Here is a 26,199-nt window from a genome sequence, read left to right on the forward strand (position 1 = left end):
GATTCTATTTTAGATCAGGTTGCAAAGATTTATTTTTCATTTGAAGTACAGTTTCATTTGTGTATCTTTAAATGAAAAGAAATGAATAATAATAATTTTTTTCCTGTTTAGAATTTAACTGAGTCTTTATTTGTCATTTATAAGGGATTTATAAAGCATAAATAGTCCTCACTTTAGATTAGGTCACAAAACTGCATGAAGTTGAGTTAATTAAGCATTTATTAACATATATAGAAACCATTAATATATGCCTGAATAATAAGACATATAAACGTTGATTTCATTAGTTTATTAATCATTTACTAACTCATTCTGAATGGTCCTGAAAACCCTCAACTACTCTTAAATACAAACAGTTTGTAAATAATTCGATACTAAATTTAGTCATGAAAAATAAATCATTAACAGAGTATGAAAATACAATCATTAAACACATTATATAGGTGCTTATAAGTCAAGAATACAGCATTTGTAGCTGCAGTTATAAACTGCTTACTAACACTTATTAATGTAGAGTTAATGCTTAACAGATAATTAAATTACTATTGCTAATGCTTAATAAATGATTTATAGTGTGTAGTTATTATAAAGTGTTATCAAAAAATCTTCTCTCTGTTAAACAGAAAATGGGGAAATTTTAATAACTCATTTCTAATAACTGATTTTTTTATTAATTACTGCTTTTATTCTGGCCGAAATAAAACAAATAAGACTTTCTCCAGAAGAAAAAATATTATCAGACATACAGTGAAAATTTCCCGGCTCTGTTAAATGTCAATTGGGAAATATTTTAAAAAAGAAAAAAAAAAAACAAAGGGGGCTAATAATTTGGACTTCACCTGTATATATTTGTTGTTTTTTTAGTTTTGTACTTTTTATTGGTATATTTTTTATAATTATAACATATAAAAAGCTCTTTTTACTTGCAAGACAAGTCGTATCTTGGGAACACCTGATCAAGCAGAAACACTATCTTTTCTTGAGTGAACCAAATCCGACAATACAAAATCCCAAACCATTGCATAAAAACAAATAAAAGCATCAGTACAACTAATAGAAATTGTTTCTAGCATCCCAGTCACCTCTATGATGATCCATATTCACAACTGCTAAAACCTAAAGACACATAGAGGCACAAACAAAGTTCAATCTGTCGACGTGCATTAGTCAACTGCATCACCCCGGAGCTGATGTCATCTCAAAAGACGCTATTTTCTTTTATGCACAGTATCTGTCCGTTTATATCCTAACCTCACTCTGTCTCCTTGTGTTTTATGTGTGATGACAGTTCACGTCCTCACAGCCATGTTAAAGATATGCATGGCTTTTTTCCGCTTGTTACGCTGCGCATGTTCACTTAAAGAACAAATGAGTCCGACAGATGCTAAGCTAGCCAGACGTGCTCTTTTTTTATTATTATTATCCAGGCCTTTTTTATGACACCGTTGTCTTCCCTCCCTCTCTTTATAGGGCTTCTGTTCCTGGCTCACATCTTTGTACCACATGAAGTAAGTGTGCAGAAGTGGTGATGTCATCAAGCGGCGTCCTGTTTGCTCATGTTATATCTCATTAAGAAGGGAAAACACTGGGGTAAAAGTGGACCGGGCAGTTTCCTAGCACATCTAATGTCTCAAAAACAGCCTTTCAGAACCGCTAGTCTGTCTCCAGGGTTGCTGAGATGTTATTTGGACGACTCGGGTAGCGTGTCCGTGCCATATTTAGCTGGTTCCTTTTAAAAATCTTCTTGAGAGTCTCCTCACTCTGTGTGAGGCGAAGCCAGAGGCGTGTGTGTATGTGTGTGTGTGTGTGTGTGTGTGTGTGTGTGTGTGTGTTTGTATCTTGTAATCATAATAGCCCTCAATGCTCTTATGTATTTGTGTGGTCTTTTAAAGAAGCTGCCACACATATATTGTTGACTGAAGCCAATAATTCTCTGGGAACAGAGTGAACATGGTCACAGAGGCTTCCTGGGCACTTTTAAGTGTAAAAAAAGTTGTTTTCAAGTAATCTGGAAAAGCTTTAAAGGAACACTCCACTTGTTTTTACACTCATTTTACAGCTCCCTTAAAGTCAAACAGTTGAGTTTTACCATTTTTGAAACCATTCAGACGATCTCTGGGTCTGATGTGAGCACTTTTAGCTTAGCTTAGCATAGATCATTGAATTGGATTAGACCATTAGCATCTCGCTCAAGACAAAAAAAAGTTTAAATTATTTTACATTGTTTATTATTATTTAATGATGTAACTACTGTAACTAGAATTAGCATAGCGGTCATTCTAAGCGTTCTCATATAAGACAGGTCCTATTCACATTTAAAGCTTCTACTGAGGCATTAAAATTAAGCTTTGTAATGTCTGTCTTCATGTTTAACATATCATCCTAAAAATACATGTTTTTAGGATGCAATACATTTTATTTGTAATACAGCCTATAAATACATGGTTAGACTACATTTTAGACCACCCACTAATTTTCACTTTCACAAGCAGGGGAAAAAAAGCATTTTCCGGGCACTAAATATGCTGTTTTAAAAGACGTATCGGAAGTAAAGTTATGTTTTTGCTAAGAGAATGTTTTGTTTTTGTTTGCTTGAAGTAAGCTAGGCAACAGAGATATGCATATTTAAAGTCACAGGGACAGTTGCAGGTGACCAAAGATCTTAGAATCACTAAGAGGCAACACTCAATAGAACGTTCCATTGCAACAGCAGTGCCAAGCAACAACCCTGGATTCCGTCATTTTGGAGTGAAAGTGATCGACTATCCATTGGATCTTATTGCTGTTGCGATGGCAAGCAGCTGCTTTTTTAATTTATTTATTTAAAAAGCGCATTAAAGCTGAGATACAACCTGAAAGACGACAATACAACATTTACTATCATAATCATTAGCACGTTTAATGATTTATTTTACAGACCGTGGAGTCTAGTGTCTGTTTACCAAATCGCACCAGAGTGTCGCCTCTTGGTGATTTTAAGCTGTTTGAGGTAACTGAAATGCATGTGGTCATTTTGATCGCTCTGATAGTTCTTGATAGAAATAGTATCTTTTGTGTTTTGTAGTTTTAATAAAATAACAGTGTTAGAATAAAATAAACACATATTTAGTAAAATTCAGGGAATTATAGATATGTGAGTTTTATTTTAACAAAGTTATTAAATGGCAAAAATTATTCTGTAGTGTACTAAGATTGGTGGAAAATGAAAAGTGTCTATTTTCTAGGTCAATAATTATATTATGTAGCACCTGAACATTACTTATCTAGCTAAGTAACTGTCATACATAATATCAATGCACCTGCTGCAGCCATGGTACAGCAGCAAAGTTTCTAGATTATGACGCACAGAGTGAAAATATAGTTCTTAGCCATAGCAGCCTATAGCAACGTTTCTGTCAGTCACAATGTAACTACAGAAGATTCAAGCATTAAATAAGAAAATGGACAAAAAAAATATTTAAGTGAGATGCTAATGGTCTAATCCAGGATGCTCAACTTGGTCCTGGAGGGCTGGTGTCCTGTAGAGCAGTGGTTCTCAAAGTGGGGGTCGGGACCCCCCGAGGGGTCGCTGGGCAATGAAGGGGGTCGCCTTGTGATTTCCAAAAATCTATTTATTTTTATTAAACCATAAGAATTAACTTATTTTATCCATAACTATACTAAAAAAATAAAAATAGTAGTTTATAGTTACTATATACTATATAGTTACTATAGTAGCTTATAGTTACTAGTTCTATTGGATTGCGACCCCTGGGGTAATTACATTATATTAAAGGCAGCAATAGCGTCAGATGCATTTTGATTTTATAACACCAAGTTATACTTTCTGGCACATTTAAAGCACTGACACAAATTTAATTGGTGTGTTTGCGTCATTGCATGCAAGGTTTCTGTATTTATAACCACCTCAAAGGATATTGGGGGTCGCGAGTCACTGGCATTGTTATTTTGGGGGTCGCGGGCTGAAAAGTTTGGGAACCCCTGCTGTAGAGTATAGCTGCAAATACAACTAGACATTCCTGAAGCAGCTAATACAAACATCCTGGCAGGTGTGAATTTAAGCAAATTGGATCCAATATCTTGTATGATTCAATGATTTATGTTACGTTAAGCTAAAAGTGATTCTGCTAGACCTGGATATTGGATTAATGGATTGAAACATGGTAAAAAAATAAACTGTTTAGCTATATTTGGACTTGTAAAATGAACCTATTTCCCAAGAAAGTGTGTAAGAGGGTTTCTTTAATATACAGTAACATTGAAAAGCTTGGGTTTGGTAAGGTTTTTAATGCACATAAAATGCAGTATGATTGTTCTAATAGCACAATACAAAAGTTTTGTGAAATAATTTAGCATTTTATGACAGTAGATTTTGCTTCTGTGATGAAAAAAGCTTCAGTCTTTAGTGTCAAATGATCCTTCTGAAATCATTCTAATTTGCTGATTTGTTGTGCTGCTTAATGCTTTTGCGTATATGCTTTTGTTTCAGAATTTATTTATTAATTGAAAGTTTAAAGTGATGGATTTATTGAAAATACATTTTTTTTTTACTTATTTTTAGATTTATTTTATTATGTCTTGGTTTTGATTAAAAGTATTAGTATAAATCTTTAAATAAATAAAAATAAATAAATAATGAATGAATGAATAAAGAGTTTCTATTCCCAATTGGACTACTTTCTGCCGTTTTTAGCAATGAGAGTCTGTAGTTTAGTTCAGTTTACCACCACCAACCAATGTTTCATAGTTTTCCAAAATCTTTTCTAGTTGAACATTTTTTTTTATTTATTTTTTTTACTGTTAGTTCAAAACATTTTTTAAGATCTCTGTACTATAAAAAATATGTATATGTAGCCTTTTCTATAGTTTTATGTCTCTATGCATGATTAAAAAGATCCATAGTAAATGAATTGTACATCCACAAAAACATCATTTATTCATCGTCCACTTCTTCTAAACCTGTCTAAGTTCCTTTCTTCCATTGAATACAAAGAAAGATATTGAAGAATGCTGAGAAAAAAACCTGCTTTTTATTTTCATAGCATTTTTTTTTTCTATTAAAGATGTCAAGGTCTGCTGTTTCCAATAATATTTAATTAAATATTTTGTTTTGTGTTCAAAACAAGAAATAAATTCATAAAAGAATCCATTGAGTTTGAGTAAATGAAGATTTTTTTTTTCATTTTTGTTGTGAACTATTAAGACGATAATGCAATTACAGATGTCACTACTTTAATTTGTTTCCTTTGTCGCCATACATACCGTGGCGGTGGCGGTAGTTGATGCGCCAGCAGCTTCTGACCGCTGGGTGGCGCTTTAACCAGAGATTTTCAGCTTTGCCTTTTCACAATACTAAATAGACGGTTCTGTATATGTATCTTATGTGATGTGATGTGTTTAATTAAAATATAATTTGTTTTAGTTTTCTTAGTAATAAACATGCTTCTACACTATACTGTATGCTTTAGAAACGATACATGGTGAGAAGTATAGCCATAGGCTGCAAAGAGCAAATATAAGAATTTAATTCTTTAGTCTTTATAGTGCCCTATTAAATTGCATTGGGGTGAAAAGAATGTTTCGAATTCTTTGACCATCATGGCGATGTTATTACCTCAAATCTTAAACAAGCGCTTATGAAAAACAGCACACACTATAAAATAATATTAAGATCATCGGTGGCGGTGGAGCACGTCACCTGACTGTGAACTTGTAATCACCTCAACTTACTTTATCAGTAGGCTATTTATGATTTATTACAGGCTATGTTACAAATATTAGACCAACTGCCACTTCATGTAAAACACTCTCATGCACTCAGAACTAGTGGCAGTTATGAATTAAATAAATGGGCATATCCGCATCCAAAGTGAGCCGCTTGTTATTTATCGTCTGTTTATTTTCTCTGTTCATTTCTCTTTCACACGCATGCAGAAAAACAAATCTGCTTGTTTAAAAAAGCACGTTATGTCCACTAATGTATAATAATAATAATAATAATTACCTAATATATCCATAATGCAGGGATGTGTGGTGCTTTGACTGGATATCTAGGTCGAAAGCTAAATTTTTACCTGTTGCACAGCATAGACTAGCCTATAGTGTGGAAAAATATCATTCACAACCTGGGATGCCAAAACCATCATTAGCCAACTAAGGCTACAAGTTCCGTTGTTACAATTATAGTTTGTTGATTTGTCATTTCCCAAAAGTTTGTATAAAATAGTTTAGTTTTTACATATAGTATTGCATTAATTGCATAGTCATTAAAGGGCACCTATGGTGAAAAATCTACTTTTCAAGCTGTTCAGACACATATGTGTAGATATAGTGTATAGACCGGCATGTTGGGGTGATATAAACACACCCAGTCCTTTTTTTTCAATTCAACAACATAAAAAGGTGGACCAATTGGAGCTGGTTTCAGACTGACTACAACTTGACGTAGGAGTGCGGTCCCCCCGCCCACCAAATTGATTGACAGCAGGCCCGTGCAGAGACCATCCAAAGGGCATGTGCAGGTTAAATTTTTTGAAGAGCGGGGGGGTAGGGGTGGTGGTTGTTGTCGCGCTCGTACTGAAGAGCGGTGTTGTCGCGCGCACTGTAAAGCGGAACAGAGGGTGTGTTGTGTCGCGGGGGTACTTTCATTTTCGTCACTTTCTATCCAAGACTAAAAAGGGCATGTGCACTGCACAGGTTGAGCCCTATGTGTGCACGTGCCTGATTGACAGCTTTGCGTAGCATGTCCTGGTAGTCACGCGTATAATCATATCAACAAGACCAGACATGCGCAAAGCAACCGGGAATAAAAAGTCTGTTCAGTTCGCTAGGATCATCAATCATCATCAAATGTGATCAAGAGTAAGTTTCACATGTTTAAAATGTTTTAAAACAGTGCACGTGTGTAATGAAGTACAGCGATTTACTTCAGCTTTACTTCATCAGCACAGCCGCGTGTCAGAACAATCATGAACGAAGACGCTACAATCCTGGTTTGTGGACGTTAAATCAGGTTTATTTTGTACATTAGCATAACAGATATCCATTCAGCAATGGAGATTTGCCTGTATTCTGTCACATATATGTGCAAAAAGAGGAAGCTAATCGCGCTCTGTCTGTCAGTGTGTGTGTATGTGTGTCGGTCTGTATGTTTATGTGTTTATCTGTGTGTGCACACGCGCATGAACTTTTTACATTGACATTGTGTATGTGACTCATCAATGCATCTCCACAACAAATACTCATTGGTAAAGTTCTTACTGTAGTATTTCTCACAAACGCTACATAAGATCTTCTTTCTAAGTCTGTCTGTCTGTTGTCTGACGCAGCCGAGAGAGGAGATTAAGGCACGCTGAAAGGCACGTAGAAACGGTGGGCGGGGCGGACTATCCTTAAAGGCGCAGTACGACTAAACAGCCCCCTGGTGAAAAAATGTTTAAAAATAAGATCTTTTAAAAGGTATAATGAAAAATCTGATGGGTGTTTTGAGCTGAAACTTTACAAACACATTCTGGAGATGCAAAACACTTATATTAAATCTGGAAAAAGGGGTAACCTAGGTGCCCTTTAAATAGTTTTTATCGCCCTAAAATTAACGCATAGATTATGAGATATTATTTAAAACACAAACCTGTGTTTCAATGACGGATGTGGGTGTCAAAAAATACTTTTTAAATCAATGTTTTTGTCTTAATATTATTTAATGTGAACAACACTTAATAAAAATTTTAATGTATTTATTTCACCACCTTATTGGAAAAAACTGTATCAATTACAGTGCTTCCCGCGCTTGGGTGGTAGCCGGATTGAAACACACCATTTACCCACATCACATAAATAGCCGGTAGATCGTGCGACAGTAAGGGTCACATTGAACTCTCACCTACTGTAGCTTGTTTTCCATGTGTCTGCCAAATGAAGCAATACCAATGTAAAGATCATAATAAGCCTTTCTTTTCTTTGCCCTGCAGGGATGAAGAGATCCGCAGTAAATGTGGCATTGATGCGGTCACATACTTGTCTTTCCAGCGCCACATAATTCTGCTGATGATGGTGGTGTGTTTGCTGTCCCTCACCATCATCTTGCCCGTGAATCTCTCTGGAAACCTCCTCGGTACCTTCACTACACACATCCTGCACTGGTTACTGTTTTCTCCAGCATGTGCTCAGCCATAAAGAGTTCATGACAACAGACACAACACATTCAGTCTCCAGGAAAAGGCAGTATATTTATAAAACAACATTACATCAACTGCTTAATTCATCAGCGTGCTTAAACCTAAAAAAGGCTGGTTAGAATAATCTCATAAATTAGTTTTGACAGGCTGTTTGAATAATTGGGCTTGTTTCACTGATTTTGAAGTCGTAGTCTAGAAGAATGTTCTATAAAGATATATACAGAAGTCAGAATTATGAGCCCTCCTAAATTACTATTTCCGCCCCAATTTCTGTTGAACGGAAAGAAGATTTTTCAACCACATAATAGTTTATTAACTCATTTCTAATAACTGATGTCTTTTATATCTGCCATAATGACAACACATACTATTTTAATATTTATCATAATATTTTTCAAGATACTAGTGTTCAGCTTTAAGTGACACTTAAATGCTTAACTAGGTTCATTAGTTTAATTAGACGAGTTAGGGGGATTAGGCATGTTATTGTATAACTACGTAAATATTGCTAAAGGGAGTTAATAATATTGACCTTAGAGCTGCTTTTATTGCAGTCAAAATAAAAGAAATAAGAAGTTTTCTAGAAGAAAAAAATATTAAAGGAATTACTGTGAAAAATTCCTTGCTCTGTTAAACATCATTTGGCAAATATTTGAGAATAAAAATAATCACAAGAAGGCTAAAAATTCTGATTTCGACTATTTGCTTTACATGAAGATAAGCTTCTTTCAAAATTAATATACTCTTCTTTGACCACAAAATATTGGGTTTAAGTAAATGGTTAAGAGCATATTATTGGATCTTAATTGCAGTGATCAATGGCATTTTATATTTTGCCAACAATTTTACTTGTATGATTCTATATGCATTCTATATGATTTGCAAAACCTAGTTAATGCAAAGCAGAACTTTAATATCAGTAAACATCATGTCAGATGAAATATCCCATGGCAATATTTCAGGATGACAATAATAACAAGATTCACCTAGTTTAAATTTAGAAGGAATGCTTCATTTTGCATAAAATTTGACTGGCAATTGACCTGAACTCTACTGAGAGTCTCAGCCTAGGCTTATTGGAAACACATACCTGATCCTACATTTTAGCAAAATGTAAAATATGAGCTCTTGATTTTCAATACACTTTTTAGATAACAAATCCACTTGACTATCCACATTTTTGCAAATCTGAAATATGTTACTTAGGGTACATTTTATTGTAAGTTTTAGATACACGTCCTTTTTGTAGATCATCTAGACCAGTGAACCACTCACCTAACCCAATCAGTAGTGTTTTCAAAACCAAACACTAGAGCTGTAGTTACTATGGAGTCAATCTTGGGCCATATATACTAACAAAATAAAACAAAATTTTGCAAACATTAAATTAAATATGGAGCAAAAAAAAAATAATAATAATTAAAGCAAATCTCAAAAAAAAATTATGAAGCGAACATTAAATTTTGAGAAATAAAAATTAATTTTGCTAAAATATTGGAACCCTGTAACCATTGACTTTCATGGTAGTTGTTTATTTTGTTGAATACAAAAGTAGATATTTTTTAAAAATGTTGGAAGTCTGTAACCATTGACTTTCATAGTACTTGTGTTTATTTTGTTAAACACAAAAGTAAATATTTTGAAAAATGTTGAAAGCCTGTAACAATCGACTTCTATAGTATTTTGTGTTTGTTTTGTTGAACACAAAAGTAGATATTTAAAAAAATATTGTGAGCCTGTAACCATTGACTTTTATAGTATTTGTTTATTTTGTTGAACACAAAAGTAGATATTTAAAAAAATGTTGGAAGCCTGTTACCATCGACTTTCATAGTTTTTGTTTACTTTGTTGAATACAGAAGTAGATATTTAAATATATATAAATATATATATATATATATATATATATATATATATATATATATATATATATATATATATATATATATATATATATATATATATATATATATATATATATATATATATAGGAAGCCTGTAACCATTGACCCATAGTATTTGTTTATTTTGTTGAACACAAAAGTAGATATTTTAAAAAATGTTGGAAGTATGTAACCATTGACTTTCATAGTACTTGTGTTTATATTGTGTTATATTATATTATATTTATATTGTGTTTACTTGTGTAATGTTGAAAGCCTGTAATCTAGTATGTAGCCTGTATTTTGTGTTTCCTACTATAGGAGTCAATGGTTACAGTTTTTCAAATCTCTTCAAAATATCTTGTTTTGTGTTGAACGAAAGAAAGAAACTCATGAAGGTTTTGATCTACTTCAGGCTAAATAAATAGTGAAAAAAATTCCTTATTAGCTAAACCATCCCTTTAAATACCTTTTCATCTTCCTCTTCGTCGTTTTCTTCTTTTTTATATTAAAGATTGCCATTTGAAAACAGCTGTAAAAGTCTGAGTTGTGCAGATGCTGCTGTTGTGTGGGCTTGCCCATGAATGACTGTAGGAAAAGCCTGGGAAAACCGTTGAAGGGACAGAAGCGCTCAGTCTCAACCCTCTATTAGTGGACGCGTGTAAAAGCATAATTCAGACCACCCTACAGTGTTTGAAGATGACTGGGTGGCACGATAGAGGGTTTGAAGAGCCAAGTTAAATATGGGAAAGGCCTTGACTGTCCGCGCCACAAGAACAGCAATGGTGGAAACCGCCGGCTTTACCTCGTGTTGTTCTCAAACCTGCAATGAGCTTTTCATGTGACTCCGAAGACCTCAGTGGCAGAAGTTTACTGTGGCGTTAAATGTGGATGTGTGGTTAACCGGTCTGTGGCACTGCTGGTTAGAAAAGGGTGGGGGTTAGACTCTGACTGTCATCTCTGTGCAACAGTTTGACACTGTATTTGTGATGTAAACCAGCACATGCATTCACAAATTCGTCATGGCAACCCAAACCTAGAGCATAATGATTTGGGTGTAGAGTTGGTGTTTTTTTTTTTTTAATTTCAAATTCTCAGTTTGTGCTGTACCACACAGGCCTCAAGATACTTTCAGACTTTTATTTTTGAGAGTTGGCATGCGAGAGGAACATGAAATATAAACACATGTTGTTTGTTTCTATGCTTTTCAGGAGATAATCCAGAGAATTTCGGACGAACAACGGTGGTTAATGTTCCTGCACAGTGAGTTTGGGTTTAATGATGGGTTTTGACAATAAAAGAAAAAAAAAAAAAAAACTGAGCTTGTTTTTTTAAATGTAAATTCAACAACTTTTTACAATGTATTATTGCCAATAGTTATGTTTTAAAGTTAAGCTCCCTTTAGCAGCTTAGAAAATAATAATAGAGTTGTGTTGCATGGGTCATTAAGATATTGCCTCTGAACAGGGTTGCCAATCAAAATGCACATTCATTTAAATGTAATGTGTGGATTTAATAGATGGTTTCTTACACACTATTTTTTTATACTATTTAAAATTCATATATATATGAATTTTCACAGAAATGTCACTTTTTCACAGTATGTCTGATAATATTTGTACTTTTGGAGAAAGTCTTTTAAAGGTCAATATTATTAGCCCCTTTAAGCAAATTTTTTTTTTCGATAGTCTACAGAAGAAACAACATACAATAATTTGCCTAATTACCCTAACCTGCCTAGTTAACCTAATTAACCTAGTTAAGCCTGTAAATGTCACTTTAAGTTGTATAAAAGTGTCTTGAAAATACTTAAATATTATTTACTGTCTTCATGGCAAAGAATAATAGCATATTGATGCTTATTAATATATACTATTACTTATATATATATTTAAACAGTTATTAGAAATGAGTTATTAAAACTATTATGCCTAGAAATGTGCTGAAAATCTTCTCTCCCTTATACATAAACGGGGGTGGGGGGGTGGGGGATGGGAACTGGGGGGCTAATAATTAATTTCAAAAAAGTATGAAATTCCCTCAAAATTCAAAATAATTTTAAAAACTGTAATTCCTAAAAATAAAATGATAGTTATATTTAACAAAAGTATATTTGAATTATTAATTATTAAACAAATTTACATTTCAAGGCCTGCTTAAAGGGATAGTTCACCCAAAAAGGAAAGGTCTGTTATCTTTAATTCACCCTCACTTGCTTTAAACCTTTATGAGTTTTTTTTTTTTTCAACACAGAAGAAGATATTTTGAAAAATGTTGCAAGCCCATAACTATTACATCCATAGCCTTTGTGATTACTAAGGGAGTCAATGGTTACAGGTTTTCAGATCTCTTCAAAATATCTTCTTTTGTGTTGAACAGAAGAAAGAAACTCATAAAGGTTTTAAACCTCAGGCTAAATAAGTAGTGAGAAATATTTCCTTAGTAGGTGAACCATCCCTTTAAATCTTACTCATCTGCTTCTTTTTCTATTAAACATTGCTTTATGTGCATGCAAAGTGAGTTGGGCTTTAAACGATTGATGAAGAGCTGAAAAGTATAGGTTTGTTGATTTAATTGGCTTATTTATAAGGTTGTTTGCATGATCCTAATCTTAGTTCTGTCTTCTCGCATTAGGAACATATTTCTGTGGTTGCACAGTATCTTCGCTCTGCTGTATTTTGTGATCACCGTGTTGTGCATGGCACATCATTCCTCACGACTGGAATACAGAGAGGACGAGAAGGTTGGTGTGTGTGCGTGTGTATATGTGTGTATATGTGTGTGTGTGTGTGTGTGTATATGTGTGTACATGTGTGTGTGTGTGTGTGTGTGTTTGTGTGTGTGTGTGTGTGTGTGTGTGTGTGTGTGTGTGTGTGTGTAATTACACCTTATATTTCTTCCATAAAGGACACTGCACAGCGATTGCAAGACAACCAAGTGAATGTTTGCAACAAAATAAATGAAGAAAGGTTTTATATTATTGATGAAATATAAATGAAGTCAATCAATCAATTTAGACACATTTAGGGTCCTTAAAAAGTATTAAAATGTCTTAAATGCTATTTTACAAGTTATTAGTATTTTTATCATTGTGCTAAAGTTTGTCTGAATTTAATCTGCGAATATCACAACACAGGCCTGTTCTGAAAACGTACCCTATATACATTTCTAGAAATCACAGATTATGTAGCCAGAGGAATGTATTGCTGCATTTCATCTTTAAAGCGAATGCTATGGGGCGGTATGAGGCCGTTCCTTTTCACATTTACCAGCTGACTGCTTACCTTCATATGGGCAGCTTTTCCGCTGTTACCAGTTTGTCCGGTAGCTTGACACTTACTGTATGTCGGCAGACTTGAGATGCAGAGCAAAGTTGACCTGCGACAATGGAGTCTGGCAAAGAAAGATTCCAGACAGCGGGTAAGACAAAAACAGAAGCCAACAATATAAATAAACATGTAAATATCAGGGTAAACATGTGGTAAAATCTGAAAACATGGTAAAAAGCAGACGAGGGTTTTTCTTTTTCTGTATTGCTTTTTAAAACTCTCAGTTGGGTTTAGGGAAGGTGGTGGGCAGGTCAGTTGATGCTTTTGAAAAAAACTATTCAGTCTGTTAGTCAGTCATTCAGTCAGTCGACAAGATCAGTTGGCACGAAAAGAACTCGTGAGAGCAATTTGAGATCTCATATGTGTTTACAGCACTCTGGTGGATTTGCGAAAACAAAAACTGCCAAAAAACATAGCTCATGGAACATATTTGGCGCTCTCCAGGAATGTATATAGGGTTGCGTAATCAGAATGAGCTTGGGATGGTATATCAGGATCCCATGTAGTTTATAAAATCGATTTGACATCCCACTGCTTTGTTTACTCTATTAACCAAGGCAATACCAGAATTTCAGCAGTCCTTTTGATGCCACCTGCTGGATTAGCATTTTTATTCAGTATATGAATAACGTTTTAGTTTTGTATTAGTTTCTTAATAATTTAGTAAATATTCTGTAAGTTAAAATGTCAGCAATGCCACCGTTTGAAACCGAAAGTGGCTATGATGTCTTAAAATGTATGGAAAAAATCTTCAAAGAAGATCTTAAAAGAATTGAACAATACTCTCTGATTCCTGCATATACCAAGAAGATGTGATTATAATATAGTATTGAATAATTAGAAAAGAAATAGAAAAGAAATTAGAAAAAATATTTTATCAATTACATTTTGGATGGCACAGTGTCTCAGTGGTCATCACTATCGCTTCACAGCAAGAAAGTCGCTGGTTTGAGTTGAGTTGAGTTTGCATGTTCTCCCTGTGTTGGCGTGGGTTTCCTCCAGGTGCTCTGGTTTCCCCCACAATCCAAACACCTGTGCTATAGGTAAACTGAATAAACTAAATTGCCCATAGTGTGTGTGAATGATCATGTATGAGTGTTTCCCAATACTAGATTGCCAATAATAGTTGGCGTTTCATTCCGCTGTGGCGACTTTTCAAATATAGACTTAGTGCTCGTACACACCAGGACGCTTTTCATTTGCGTTTATCATCAGCGTTTTTTGAGACCCAAGTGATTTTCACTTGCGTCGAGCAGAAGAGTATGCATAATCACTCCTTGACGTTAGATGCCGTTACACAACTATAAAAATAATGCTTTTGCGCCTGGCATTTTGCACATTGGTGAGCACTTTTACATTGGCACCTTAAATTTAGTCACGAGGTGTTAAACGTCAATGGAAAATGCTAGCAAAAAGCATCCCGGTGTGCACGGGCCTTAAGACTGAAAGAGTACTGAAAAATCATACTCAAGTAAAAGTACCATTACTTGCCTAAAAATGTAGTACAAGTAGAATAAAAGTATCTGTTGTAAATATTACTCAAAGTATGAGTAAAAAGTAGCCCTTTTTTAAAGTACTCAAGCGTAGTGAGTAGTGTGTTTTATGCTTATAAAAGTTGATACGTTTACATGTGATTTGTGCATGTGTGTGTAAACGTAACATTCTGTTGTGCACTTATTGAGTTTCACTTTTGTGCCTGGCATTTTGGTAAGCACAATTACATTAGCGCACTTTATTTAGTCACGAGGCGTTAAGCGTCAACGGAAAATGCAAGAAAAAAGCATCCCGGTGTGCACGGGCCTTAAGACTAAGGAAAATTAATGAAAGAATAATTACATTTTGCAAAAGTAAAAGAAACATTTCATAGATTAGTCATTCATTCATTTATTTTCCACACATACTCATTCACTACGGAAAATTTAGCCTACCCAATTCACCTGTACCGCATGTCTTTGCACTGTGGGGAAACCGGAGCAACCTTAGGAAACCCACGCAAATGCAGGGAGAACATGCAAACTCCACACAGAAACGCCAACTGACTCAGCCGAAGCTCGAACCAGTGACCTTCTTGCTGTAAGGTGACAGCACTACCTACTGCACCACTTTTTCAAAATAAATGTATTGTTTATAAAGGAATTCATGCTTATATTAATGCTTTTAACAATAAATAGTGTTTAAAAACATGCCAAGGAAACTGCTGGTTTCAGAATGATAAACAAATAGTATTCAGTTATTTGTCAAATAAAACAAATGTATAATGATAAGTGTGTTAAACGAATCTGCATAAAGCAGTACTTTGATGCTATTTCAGCAATGTTTTCATTGATATACCTGCAATCACTTTTCTACCAGAGAATTATATTCTTTTACTGCCTTGCAAGAACTGGTATTCCCTTCATAAATTGCCCTGCTGGCTCTCATTTTTGATTTATTATCATTGCAGGTGGCCAGAACTCTAATGATAACGTCAATTCCCCGCGAAATCTCTGATCCCGGCCTGATCACCAAACACCTGCAGTGAGTGAAAAGCACATATCTGATATACTGAGCTCCATTCTTCAGCATGCTGGATATTAAATGTCAACACAGGCGAGTGTAAAAACCCCATTTCTCCTCTGTGTTCAAACAGTGAAGCTTATCCCAGCTGCACCGTCACAGACATCCACTTCTGCTTCAACGTGCAGAAACTAATGAAGCTGGATTCAGAAAGGTCATTCACATGTTTACACTCATCTTCTAGCAAATATTGTAAATGAATGTTATTATAATGAATGCCAAGATGTTTTAACATTTGATACTTAACATGTATTACAGTCACGCATTATTTTAATGTACAATTCATGCTGTTAACAAACCATAAACTAAGAGTTTTACCTCAGTGAACTACTAAATATCTGCTTATTTTTAGTTAGTAAGGTAGAAGTTGGGTTTAGGTATTGGATCAGGGATGTACAATAAGATCATACTTTATACAGTACTTTAAGTGCTAACAAACAGTTTATATCTTAATAATAGGCAAGCAATAAGTCAGTAGTAAATAGTGTGAAATGTTACTCAAACTAAAGAACTACTTGCCTGTATTACTATACTTTTTTGAATTACTAGTACTTATAGGGGACTTACCAATCTACATCACACATGATGTCACATGGGTTCAATCGCGCATAGCGGTTGCAAAAAAAGGCCGGTTGCAATAGCAAACATGACATTTTGTGCGGTAGGATACCAATTTTAAATAGAAAACTTAACTTTTACCGTACACCACACTGCTTTAATGCCAACCGCAGACATCTTTGGCTAACATCCATCATGAGCTGAATGGAGTGAGGACCTGATTAAAAATGCTCGACTCTGCAGTTCTCATTTTATATCAGGTAAGTTCACGCTATGCTGAATCATACACATTACTCGTTTTTGATTGCAGCAATGATTCAACAAAAACAGTTAAATATGGATGCACACGCTAAATGCTAAGAATGAAATGTAAAAATGTACGTTCACATACCCTGCCGTACAGCTGCAGCTCACTGTCAGAATGCAGTTGTTTTGCTTGTTGATGATTACCCAGGCCTTGTAAAGTTGTAAAGACTTCTTTCCTTGTCTTTGGCTTAGCAGAACCTTGGTTTTTAGGACTACATAATGTTGATTCTCGTAATTATGGATCATTACAAAATTGTTGGCATCCAAAGACTTGTATGCCTTTAATTCCTTTCTTGTACTCCGCTGCTCATCCGTTTGCACTGGCTGCCAGTTGATGCTCGCATTAAATTCAAAGCTTTGATATTTGCTTACAAAGTGACTTCTGGCTTTGCTCCTTATCTGCTCTCACTTTTGCAGATTTATGTGCCCTCCAGAAGCTTGCGTTCTGTGAATGAACGTCGCCTCGTGGTTCCATCCCAAAGAGGGATGAAATCACTTTTCCAAACTCTCGCATTCAGTCTGCCCTGTTGGTGAAATAAACTCCCTAACTGCATCAGAACGGCAGAGTCACTCGCTGTTTTCAAGAAACTACTAAAAACTCAACTATTTAGTCTCCACTTCCCTTCTCCCTTCCTAATCTGCAATTGCCTCTCTGGTTCTACCGCTAACTGTATTACAAAAAAAAAATAAAAATTACTAATGTTTTGCTTCTTACACTTTACATACCTGAAACTTGCTTACAGCACTTATTCATTGTTGCTCTTATAGTTGTGTGTGCTAGTGCTCTCATTTTTTTTCTGCAACCTTGCTGCACTCGCGTCCTAAATGTTTACAAAAGCGTAATTCATCTATTCCTAATGCACTATAGTATGTTTTTAAAGACACTATAGTCTTAAGCCATTTGTTGTCATTTTAACTGCTTTTTTTGATTAGCTTGATTAACTCTTTCTATGATTAGCCAGTATGGTCACTCAAACAAGTTAAATACAATTTATTAGTAAAGCTAGTAAAAAAAAATTTAAATAATATTTTTAAAATGGTTACACTTTCATTTTAAGGTTGTTACACATGTTCCATGTTCTTACACTGTAAAAAAATCCTGGTTGCCTAAATTTTTAAGCTGTATCAAATTAACCTTATGAGTCTATTTAACTTACAATATGTTAAACTGACTTAAAACAGCTGGCAAAACTTATCAAATTAAGTACGAACATAACTAACTTTGTTTAATAAATTACAATCAACTAAGGCTGTCATGACTAATTGGTCATATATTTTTTTACAATATAGTAATTACATAGTATTAACCAATTAGTTTGTGTATGTTTTTGATTAATACTATTAATATATAATCAATAGATTAGTTATTGTAAATGTACTTTTTGTAAACTTATTGTAAAAATACTTTTGCTGTAACAAGGAGACCTTAAAAATAAGTGTAAACCAAAAATGTACTATAAACAGTCAAAATGTGAGAAAATAGCTCAGAAAGTACAGGGTAATATAAGGAAACCACAAAGGTTAGGCTTAGGGCTACACTGTAAAAAGTATTTAGCTGACTTTAAAAAAAAGTTAATTTTGTTAGCGTGTTTTTTTTTTTTTTTTTTCCTTCGGGTGCTTTGGTATTCCCCACAATCCAAAGACATGCGGTAGGGGTGAACTGAATAAACTAAATTGGCTGTAGTGTATGTATGTGAATGTGAGAGTATATGGGTGTTTCCCAGTACTGGGTTGCAGTTGGAAGGGCATCCACTGCGTAAAACATATGCTGGATAAGTTGGCAGTTCATTCCGCTGTGGCGACCTCTAATAAATAAAGGGACTAAGCTAAAAGAAAATAAATGGATAATAAAAAAGTGAGCAAACCCATTGCCTTAAAATAGCAAGTTGACATTAAAGAGTACACTGAAAAAAATTATTCAGAGATGATTCCTTGGATTTACTATTTTTTTTTTTTACGTTAAGTGGCTGTAAACAATTTATTTGGCCTAAATTTAAACAAACAAATTAAGTTAAGTTTTATTAAACTTAATTTGTTTGTTTAAATTCAACACAAATAAATTGATTGCAACAGTTTTGCAGACATCCTTTTTTCAGTGTATTGTAACTTTTAAGTTGACTTAAGTTTTGTAATTAAGCATGTATTTAATTTACCTGATATTTTTAAGGCAACAGGTTTACTCACTTTTTAAAATTAAAGTCAACTAATCGCTGTGTAGTTATTAACCAGATTATATAGAGATTATGAAAATGTGTACTGGTAACTGTTGAAGACGAACTTGCTAATAAATACATATTGGTATGTTGAATGAGTACTATTATATAGTTTATAGAATCAAGTATCTAATATTACTAATAATAAGAACTAGCATAAATACAATATAATGAATATGAATTCCTATTTAACAGATACAAGTGTCTAAAAATTACAGTAATGTATGTATTAGTAATGACTGAGTTCCTGTATCTATTAAGTTCTAGCATATATTGCATTGGCGCTAACAAATCATAAGCAGCTGGTCATTCTGGTATGAGCTTTTTTATTATAGATATTAATATCTAAATAAGAATAATATCTAGTATCTAGGGAATAATTACTAGAATGTAATAAATAGTTACTAGTATTAATAATGCAATACCTAATGATGTAAAACATTTTGTATTTTGGGGTTCCTGTTTTAATTTTTTCTTTGTTTATTTATTTCCATCAACTTTTCACCCTGAAAAGTTGGAAAAAGTGACTTTTACTATAATTTGTAATAGTTTAAAGTGATATATTGTTGGTGTTTGTGTTGTATATTACAATACAAAATCCTTGTAATAAACATGTTCTGTTTTTTTACAGACTTATTTCTCTATATATAATTTTTTATACATGAACTTAATGCAACAAAAACTAAGGATATAATTAATGATTTTTGAAGGAATCATACAGCAGCTTAGGTGACTGATATCAGAGGTCAAAAAGTAGAATGTGTGGAGAACTACAAATATTTGGGTACCATTATTGACCGATCTTTAGACTAGTGATGCTGTGTGCAAGAAGGGGAATCAGCGCCTACATTGTCTTAGGAAACTTTCACGTTTTCACATTGGCACTAATATGCTTGCACTTTTTTATAGTGCTTTTATTGAGTCTGTCCTTCGCTCTGGAGGCATGGTTTGGAGGTCTGTCTCTCAGGTTGATTGATGAATCACAGCTAAGTATTGAATCCCTGGATAGTAGGCAGCTTTTACAGATAGCCCAGAACATTAGTAGCTGTAGTTCTGATCCTCTCTCTGAGAAGTTTATCCTGCTTCCTTCGGGTCATAGGTTTCAGATGCTTTTTAGTAGGACAAAATGGTTTAGGAATAGCTTTGTCCCATCCTCTATTGTCGCTCTGAATAAATTGTAATTTTTAAAAAGGTATAATTTGTATGTGGGTATGTACAGTTGAAGTCAGAATTATTAGCCCCCCCCCCCCCCCCCCCCCCCCTTAAAGCTTTTCCTTCTTTTTAAAATATTTTCCAAATTATTTTTAACAGATTCAGGAAATGTTTACAGTATGTCTGACAATATTCTTTCTTCTGGAGAAAGTCTAATTTGTTTTATTTTGGCTAGAATAAAAAAAGTTTAAAATTTTTTATGCATCATTTTAAGTACAAAATTATGCCCTATTTTTTAAGCTATATTTTTTGACAGTCTACAGAACAAACTATCGTTATACAATAACTTGCGTTAACCTAGTTAAGCCTTTAAATGTCACTTCAAGCTGTATAAAAGTGTCTTTAAAAACATCTAGTAAAATATTATTTACTGTCATCATGGCAAAGATAAAATAAATCAGTTATTAGAAATGAGGTTTTTTTAAGTATTAAGTGCAGAAGTGTGTTGAAAAATCTGCTCTCCGCTAAGCAGAAATTGGGGAAAAAATAAACAAGCGGTCTAATAATTCAGGGGGGCTAATAATTCTTACTTCAACTGTATACGTGTGATTTAGTTGTTTGTATCAAATGCCAAACTTTGCTGCAAAAAGAATCTACCTACGGGTACCAATATAGTCAACTAACTAACTAACTAACTAATATATTTCACACTACTTAAATATCACTTTGTTAAACTGTAGAGTTGAAGTTTCAACATCAAAAGTCGACAGAGCACAGATCAAGGTCCCATAATGCAATTCAAAACTATAAACAAACAAACAAACAAAAAACATTTGTGAATCACAAAATAAGTAAACTGTTAATGAACAGAGTTTTTTACAGTGTGATATCTAACAATAAGTAATAATTTCTAATGAGTAACTACTAGTATATTTAAAATATGGGTAAAACTTTAGTTTGTGTAACAATTCACACCATTTACTACTGGCTTATTACCTGCATATTATTAAGATATTAACTATTTATTAGCACTTATAAAGTATGACCTTATTTTACATGCTTAATCCTAACCAATACAACCAATACAATACAACTACTACCCTACTAACTATTAATAAGCAGCTAATTAACAGTTAATGGAGCTAAAACTGTTAAGCGTGAATTATACATTAAACTAAAATGTGACTAAATTATGGTCTTTCAGACGAAAAGCGATGAAAGGAAGGCTGTACTTCACGACTAAAGCTCAGAAGAACGGAAGGATCATGATCAAGACTCACCCTTGCGCACAGATCTTCTGTTGTGATATATGTGGCTTTGAAAAGGTAAAGGATCAGAAAAGGTGTGTTAATATGTCTGGACTGGCCATTTGTGTGTGGTTCTGCACTTCCCCATGTTGGCCACTGGAGACCAGCATACACCAGCTCCTCTCTGTCTGATTAGGTCTAACAGTACTGTTCTCTGATCAGGTGGATGCAGAGCAGTACTACAGCGAGCTGGAGGAAAAACTGACAGACGAGTTTAACGCAGAGAAGAACTGGATCTCCATGAAGAGGCTGGGCATTGCATTCGTGACCTTCAGGGATGAGAGAATGACAGCAGTGTAAGTGTTGGGGGGAAACGGATCATTCTTGAAAGGATTGTTGATCATCAGCACCATCCATTAAAGGAGAATGTTATAATTACAGTACACAGATTTAAAGGATAATTCACACAAAGTTAAAATGTACTATTTAGTCACCCTCAAGTGGTTCTAACACTTCATGAGTTTCTTTCTTCTGTTAAACACACACTATATATATATATATATATATATATATATATATATATATATATATATATATATATATATATATATATATATATATATATATATATATATTTTTTTTTTTTTTTTTTTTTTTTAAAGAAAGCTGAAAACCTAAAACTATTGCCTTCCATTGTAGGGAAAACAACTCCTATGGAAGTCAATGGTTACAGGTTTACAACCTTTTTCAAAATATCTTCTTTCCTGTTTAACTGAAGAAAGAAACGTGGGAAGGTTGAGTAAATGATGAAAAAATTGTTATTTTTTAGTGAACTAACCCTCTAAGTAATGTAAAACATATGAAGCAGAGCGGTGGCAAAGTGGGTAGTGCTGTCTCCTCACAGCAAGAAGCAAGAAGGTCGCTAGTTTGAGCCTCCGCTGGCTCAGTTAACATTTCTGTGTAGAGTTTGCATGTTCTCCCCATGTTCGTGTTGTTTTTCTTCAGATGCTCAGGTTTTCCCTAGAGTCCAGACATGCGCTATAGGTGAATTGGGTAAGCCAGATTGGCCATAGTGTAGTGTCTGTATGTGAATGTGTGTATGGGTGTTTCCCAGTGATGGGTTGCTGCTAAAAGGGCATCCACTGCGTAAAACAAATGCTAGATAGGTTGGCGGTTCATTCCGCTGTGGTGACCCCTGATTAATAAAGGGAGTAAGTTTAAAAGAAAATGAATGAGTTTTCACGTGTTTGATGTTTTTGTACATACTATTATAAATTTTTGTTTCGTGGAGCTCTCAGGTTTCCTACAGTTTGTCCGGGAGTCCATGTGGAGCATATATGAAACACACAAATCTGAAATTGCGGCATTTCTAAATGTAAACCAGCTTTTTTTTTATTATGTTCCAAGTTCTTGTGATCTGTTAGCATTATTCAAGGGTTAATGTACTGTACATCAGTTGTTTCTGCAGATTAAGCCCCATCCTTGACATGAAGCACAGGGTCTTTTATCATCCTGAAGTGCTTTATGCAAGGAATAAAGTACATCCAGGCAGTTTTCATGGCAGAATAAAGCCTGACAGACTGACGAGAAGCAGAGCCCTGTTGTATAAGACTGAAGGACTTTATTCTGTAAAAACAACTGCCTGGATGTCCTGCTTTTCCGTCTCATTACATGGCTGCTTGCTACAAATATAAAATTAGACATGAAACATTGTTCTGTGCTATAATAGTTTTTTAATTTCTTTATTAAATGTGAAGTTGACAGAAATCAAAAAAGCTGAATGAAGCATACATTAACTAGCACATTATTCCATTACAAGTTGGTGGAAAACAGTCAAAAACAGCCAAAAGACAAGCATATAACCCAGGCTAATTGTGAAAGTGCAACCCGTACAAATTTCTGGAGAGCGCGAATTATGTAGCCAGAGCTACGTATGGCCGCGTTTTATCTTTAAAACGAATGCTACGTGGTATTCTGTTTCTTTTTACCTGCTGACTGCTTACTTCCCTATGGACCCTATTACCTCCCTTTTCAGCTGTTACTATTGTTTTGTTTAAAACAAACAAAAGGCAAAAAATAAAATAAAGAAGTAAATAACAGCGGATGCCCTTCCAGCCGCAACCCATCTCTGGGAAACAAACATACACACACTCAAACACTACGGACAATTTAGCCTACCCAATTCACCTGTACCACATGTCTTTGGACTGTGGGGGAAACCGGAGCACCCGGAAGAAACCCACGTGAACGCAGGGAGAACATGCAAACTCCACACAGAAATGCCAACTAACCCAGCCGAGGCTCGAACCAGCGATCTTCTTGCCGTAAGGTGACAGCACTACGTACTGCACCACCATGTGGCCTCTGATATTGGTATACTTTTTAGAATTAATAATATTGTGATATTCATAATTTGTGAAGTCATACAGCTCTGGGTTTAAAACAGCGACCGCTGGTTTCTCATCTACTCAAAAGTCTCTGTAGTCATCTTGACAACACGAACACTGACGTCACCTCAATGGAAACCCTGCCTCTGCTTTCATTTGATTGGAGAAAGACAAAGACTGACATAACATGCTTTTTCCGCTCAGAGTTGATGTTTTCAATTGAGAACGCACAGTACGCAACAACAAAAACGTAAGGCACAGCAGGCGGTTAAAACATGAGGCATGCAGGGTGCATAAGCAGTGGGTAAAAACGGCCGCAACCGTTAGTAAATCATTCACAAAAAAAAGGTGCCTCTCAAGCAAAAAGCGCGTTTGGTGTGATCGGCCCCTAAAGCATGTGCAGGAATAGTTGGCGGTTCATTCCGCAGTGATGACCTCTAAAATAAAGACTAAGCCGAAGGAAAATTAATAAAAGAATTAAAATTTTACCCTTACAGTATGTGAGTGTTCATCTTTGTGCTTGTGTTTGTGCAGTATTGTGAAAGACTACAGTCGAGCTCGCTGCCGCCACAAACCCCAGCAGTCCAGCATTACCACAGTGGTGCGATCCCATCAGTGGGACGTTTCATACGCCCCTGCCCCTAACGACATCATCTGGTAAGTCCAACGGCAGACACATCTATACTCTGAAATGGAAAAAAAGTATAAGAATAAAGTGAAGCTATTTTGATTCATTGTTTTGTTCTATTTAACGTTTGTAACTATAGTTATGGTAGCAGTGCTGGAGACATATATATTTTTCATGACACGCTTTGTTCCAAGCCATTACACTTGGATTCAAGAGATGAAATCGGATTAATTAAGTCTCAATCTGAGTGTGTGCCTAGACAGCCACTGTGAAAGCCATTATATCCCTTACATAATATGTGTTGAGAATCATATATTGAGTGAGTGTTAGTGTGCGTGGGTGTGTGTGTGGGGGGACAGTGTCAGCCCGTCTTTCTGCTTGACTGGACAAGTGTGTTTGTGCGCGCATGTGTGTGTGTGTGTGTGTTTGTGTGCATCTGAATTCAAGACTTTCAGTTTTATGGATGTAAGCTCTAATGTTGTAGCATGTTTGCTTCTTATTAAAACAATTTATTGAAGTGTGAATGTTTTCCAGTTCAGCATGGACCATGAATGCTTTCTAGCGCTGCATTTATAGAGTAAAGGATTTTGCGATGTTGGAAAATTAGACAGTGGAAACAATTACTTTCCAAAGGCATTTGTTTGGATTTTATGTAAATAGCATTGTCACTTTTATGCCTTTCACGTGCACTAATTTGACTTTTAGGGGTAGTTCATAATGAAATTAAAATCTGAAATTATTTAGTCATTGTTCCAAATGCATGAGATTTATCATTTCATGCAAACCCAAAGATGTGTGTAGACCAGTGTTTCTCAACTGGTGGGTCGTGACCCTAAAGTGGTTCGCGGGAACATTTTCAGTGGGTCGCGGAGTGTGTGATAAAAAAAAAAACAACAAAAGTTAAATTTTTATCTCATTTTGCTAATATCAGACTTTTATTTTGAACTGCGCATGCGACAACCGTACCGTTTGACATGTGAAATTTCATTCAATTAAAGCAACTAAGGCGAAGCAGTTGCGCAGTAGGTAGTGTTGTTGCCTCTCAGCAAGAAGATCGCTGAATCGCTGGTTCGAGCCTTGGCTCAGTTGGCGTTTCTGTGTGGAGTTTGCATGTTTTCCCTGCATTCACGTGGGTTTCCTCCGGGTGCTCCCGTTTCCCCCACAGTCCAAAGACATGCGGTACAGGTGAATCGGGAAGGCTAAATTGTCCGTAGTGTATGAGTGTGTGTGTAAATGTGTGTGTGTGGATGCTTCACAGAGATGGAAGGGCATCCGCTGCGTAAAAACATGCTGGATAAGTTGGCGGTTCATTCCGCTGTGGCGACCCCGGATTAATAAAGGGACTAAGCCGACAAGAAAATGAATGAATGAATAAAGCAACTAATATGTTGAAGTGCAAGTACGACCTTAAATATGTAAAGTGTGGATTTACATATATTGAGGACAAAGATGGCTTAAAACCTCAGTGTGTCATATGTGGCGAGGTGCTCTCACAAGAGAGCATGAAACTTTCTAAATTGAAATGACATTAAGAAACCAAACATCCCAGTTGCAAGGACAAACCTGCGGGCTATTTTCAAAGACGACTCCAAAAGCTGAGGGCATCACAAAAGTACCAAACATCTTCATGTTCAAAACCAGTACAGGCACGCTGCGCATCGACTGTGTAGCTCACAGTTTAGCGAAGGCTAAGAAAGCCCACATATTAGCAGATGAGCAAATAACTGGTGATTATTAAAAATTGCTGGTTTTAATTTACTTTA

General features: G+C 35.1%; 1 protein-coding gene across 2 annotated transcripts in view; it reads left to right on the forward strand.

Moving 5' to 3' along the window:
- The window catches only part of tmem63c (transmembrane protein 63C), a 143,198-nt gene that overhangs the window by 69,256 nt on the left and 47,743 nt on the right, over positions 1 to 26,199 (forward strand). Inside the window, exons 5-13 of one of the 2 annotated variants that reach the window (XM_087288322.1) lie at positions 1,471 to 1,508; positions 7,971 to 8,113; positions 11,272 to 11,323; positions 12,695 to 12,803; positions 15,833 to 15,906; positions 16,019 to 16,099; positions 21,379 to 21,499; positions 21,644 to 21,777; positions 24,343 to 24,465. In XM_087288322.1, the coding sequence (XP_087144448.1) occupies positions 1,471 to 1,508; positions 7,971 to 8,113; positions 11,272 to 11,323; positions 12,695 to 12,803; positions 15,833 to 15,906; positions 16,019 to 16,099; positions 21,379 to 21,499; positions 21,644 to 21,777; positions 24,343 to 24,465 (875 nt within the window). 2 annotated transcript variants of the gene reach the window in all.

This window comes from Danio rerio, chromosome 17 (assembly GCF_052040795.2).
Source record: "Danio rerio strain M-AB ecotype USA chromosome 17, GRCz13ab, whole genome shotgun sequence".
NCBI lineage: Eukaryota > Metazoa > Chordata > Actinopteri > Cypriniformes > Danionidae > Danio > Danio rerio.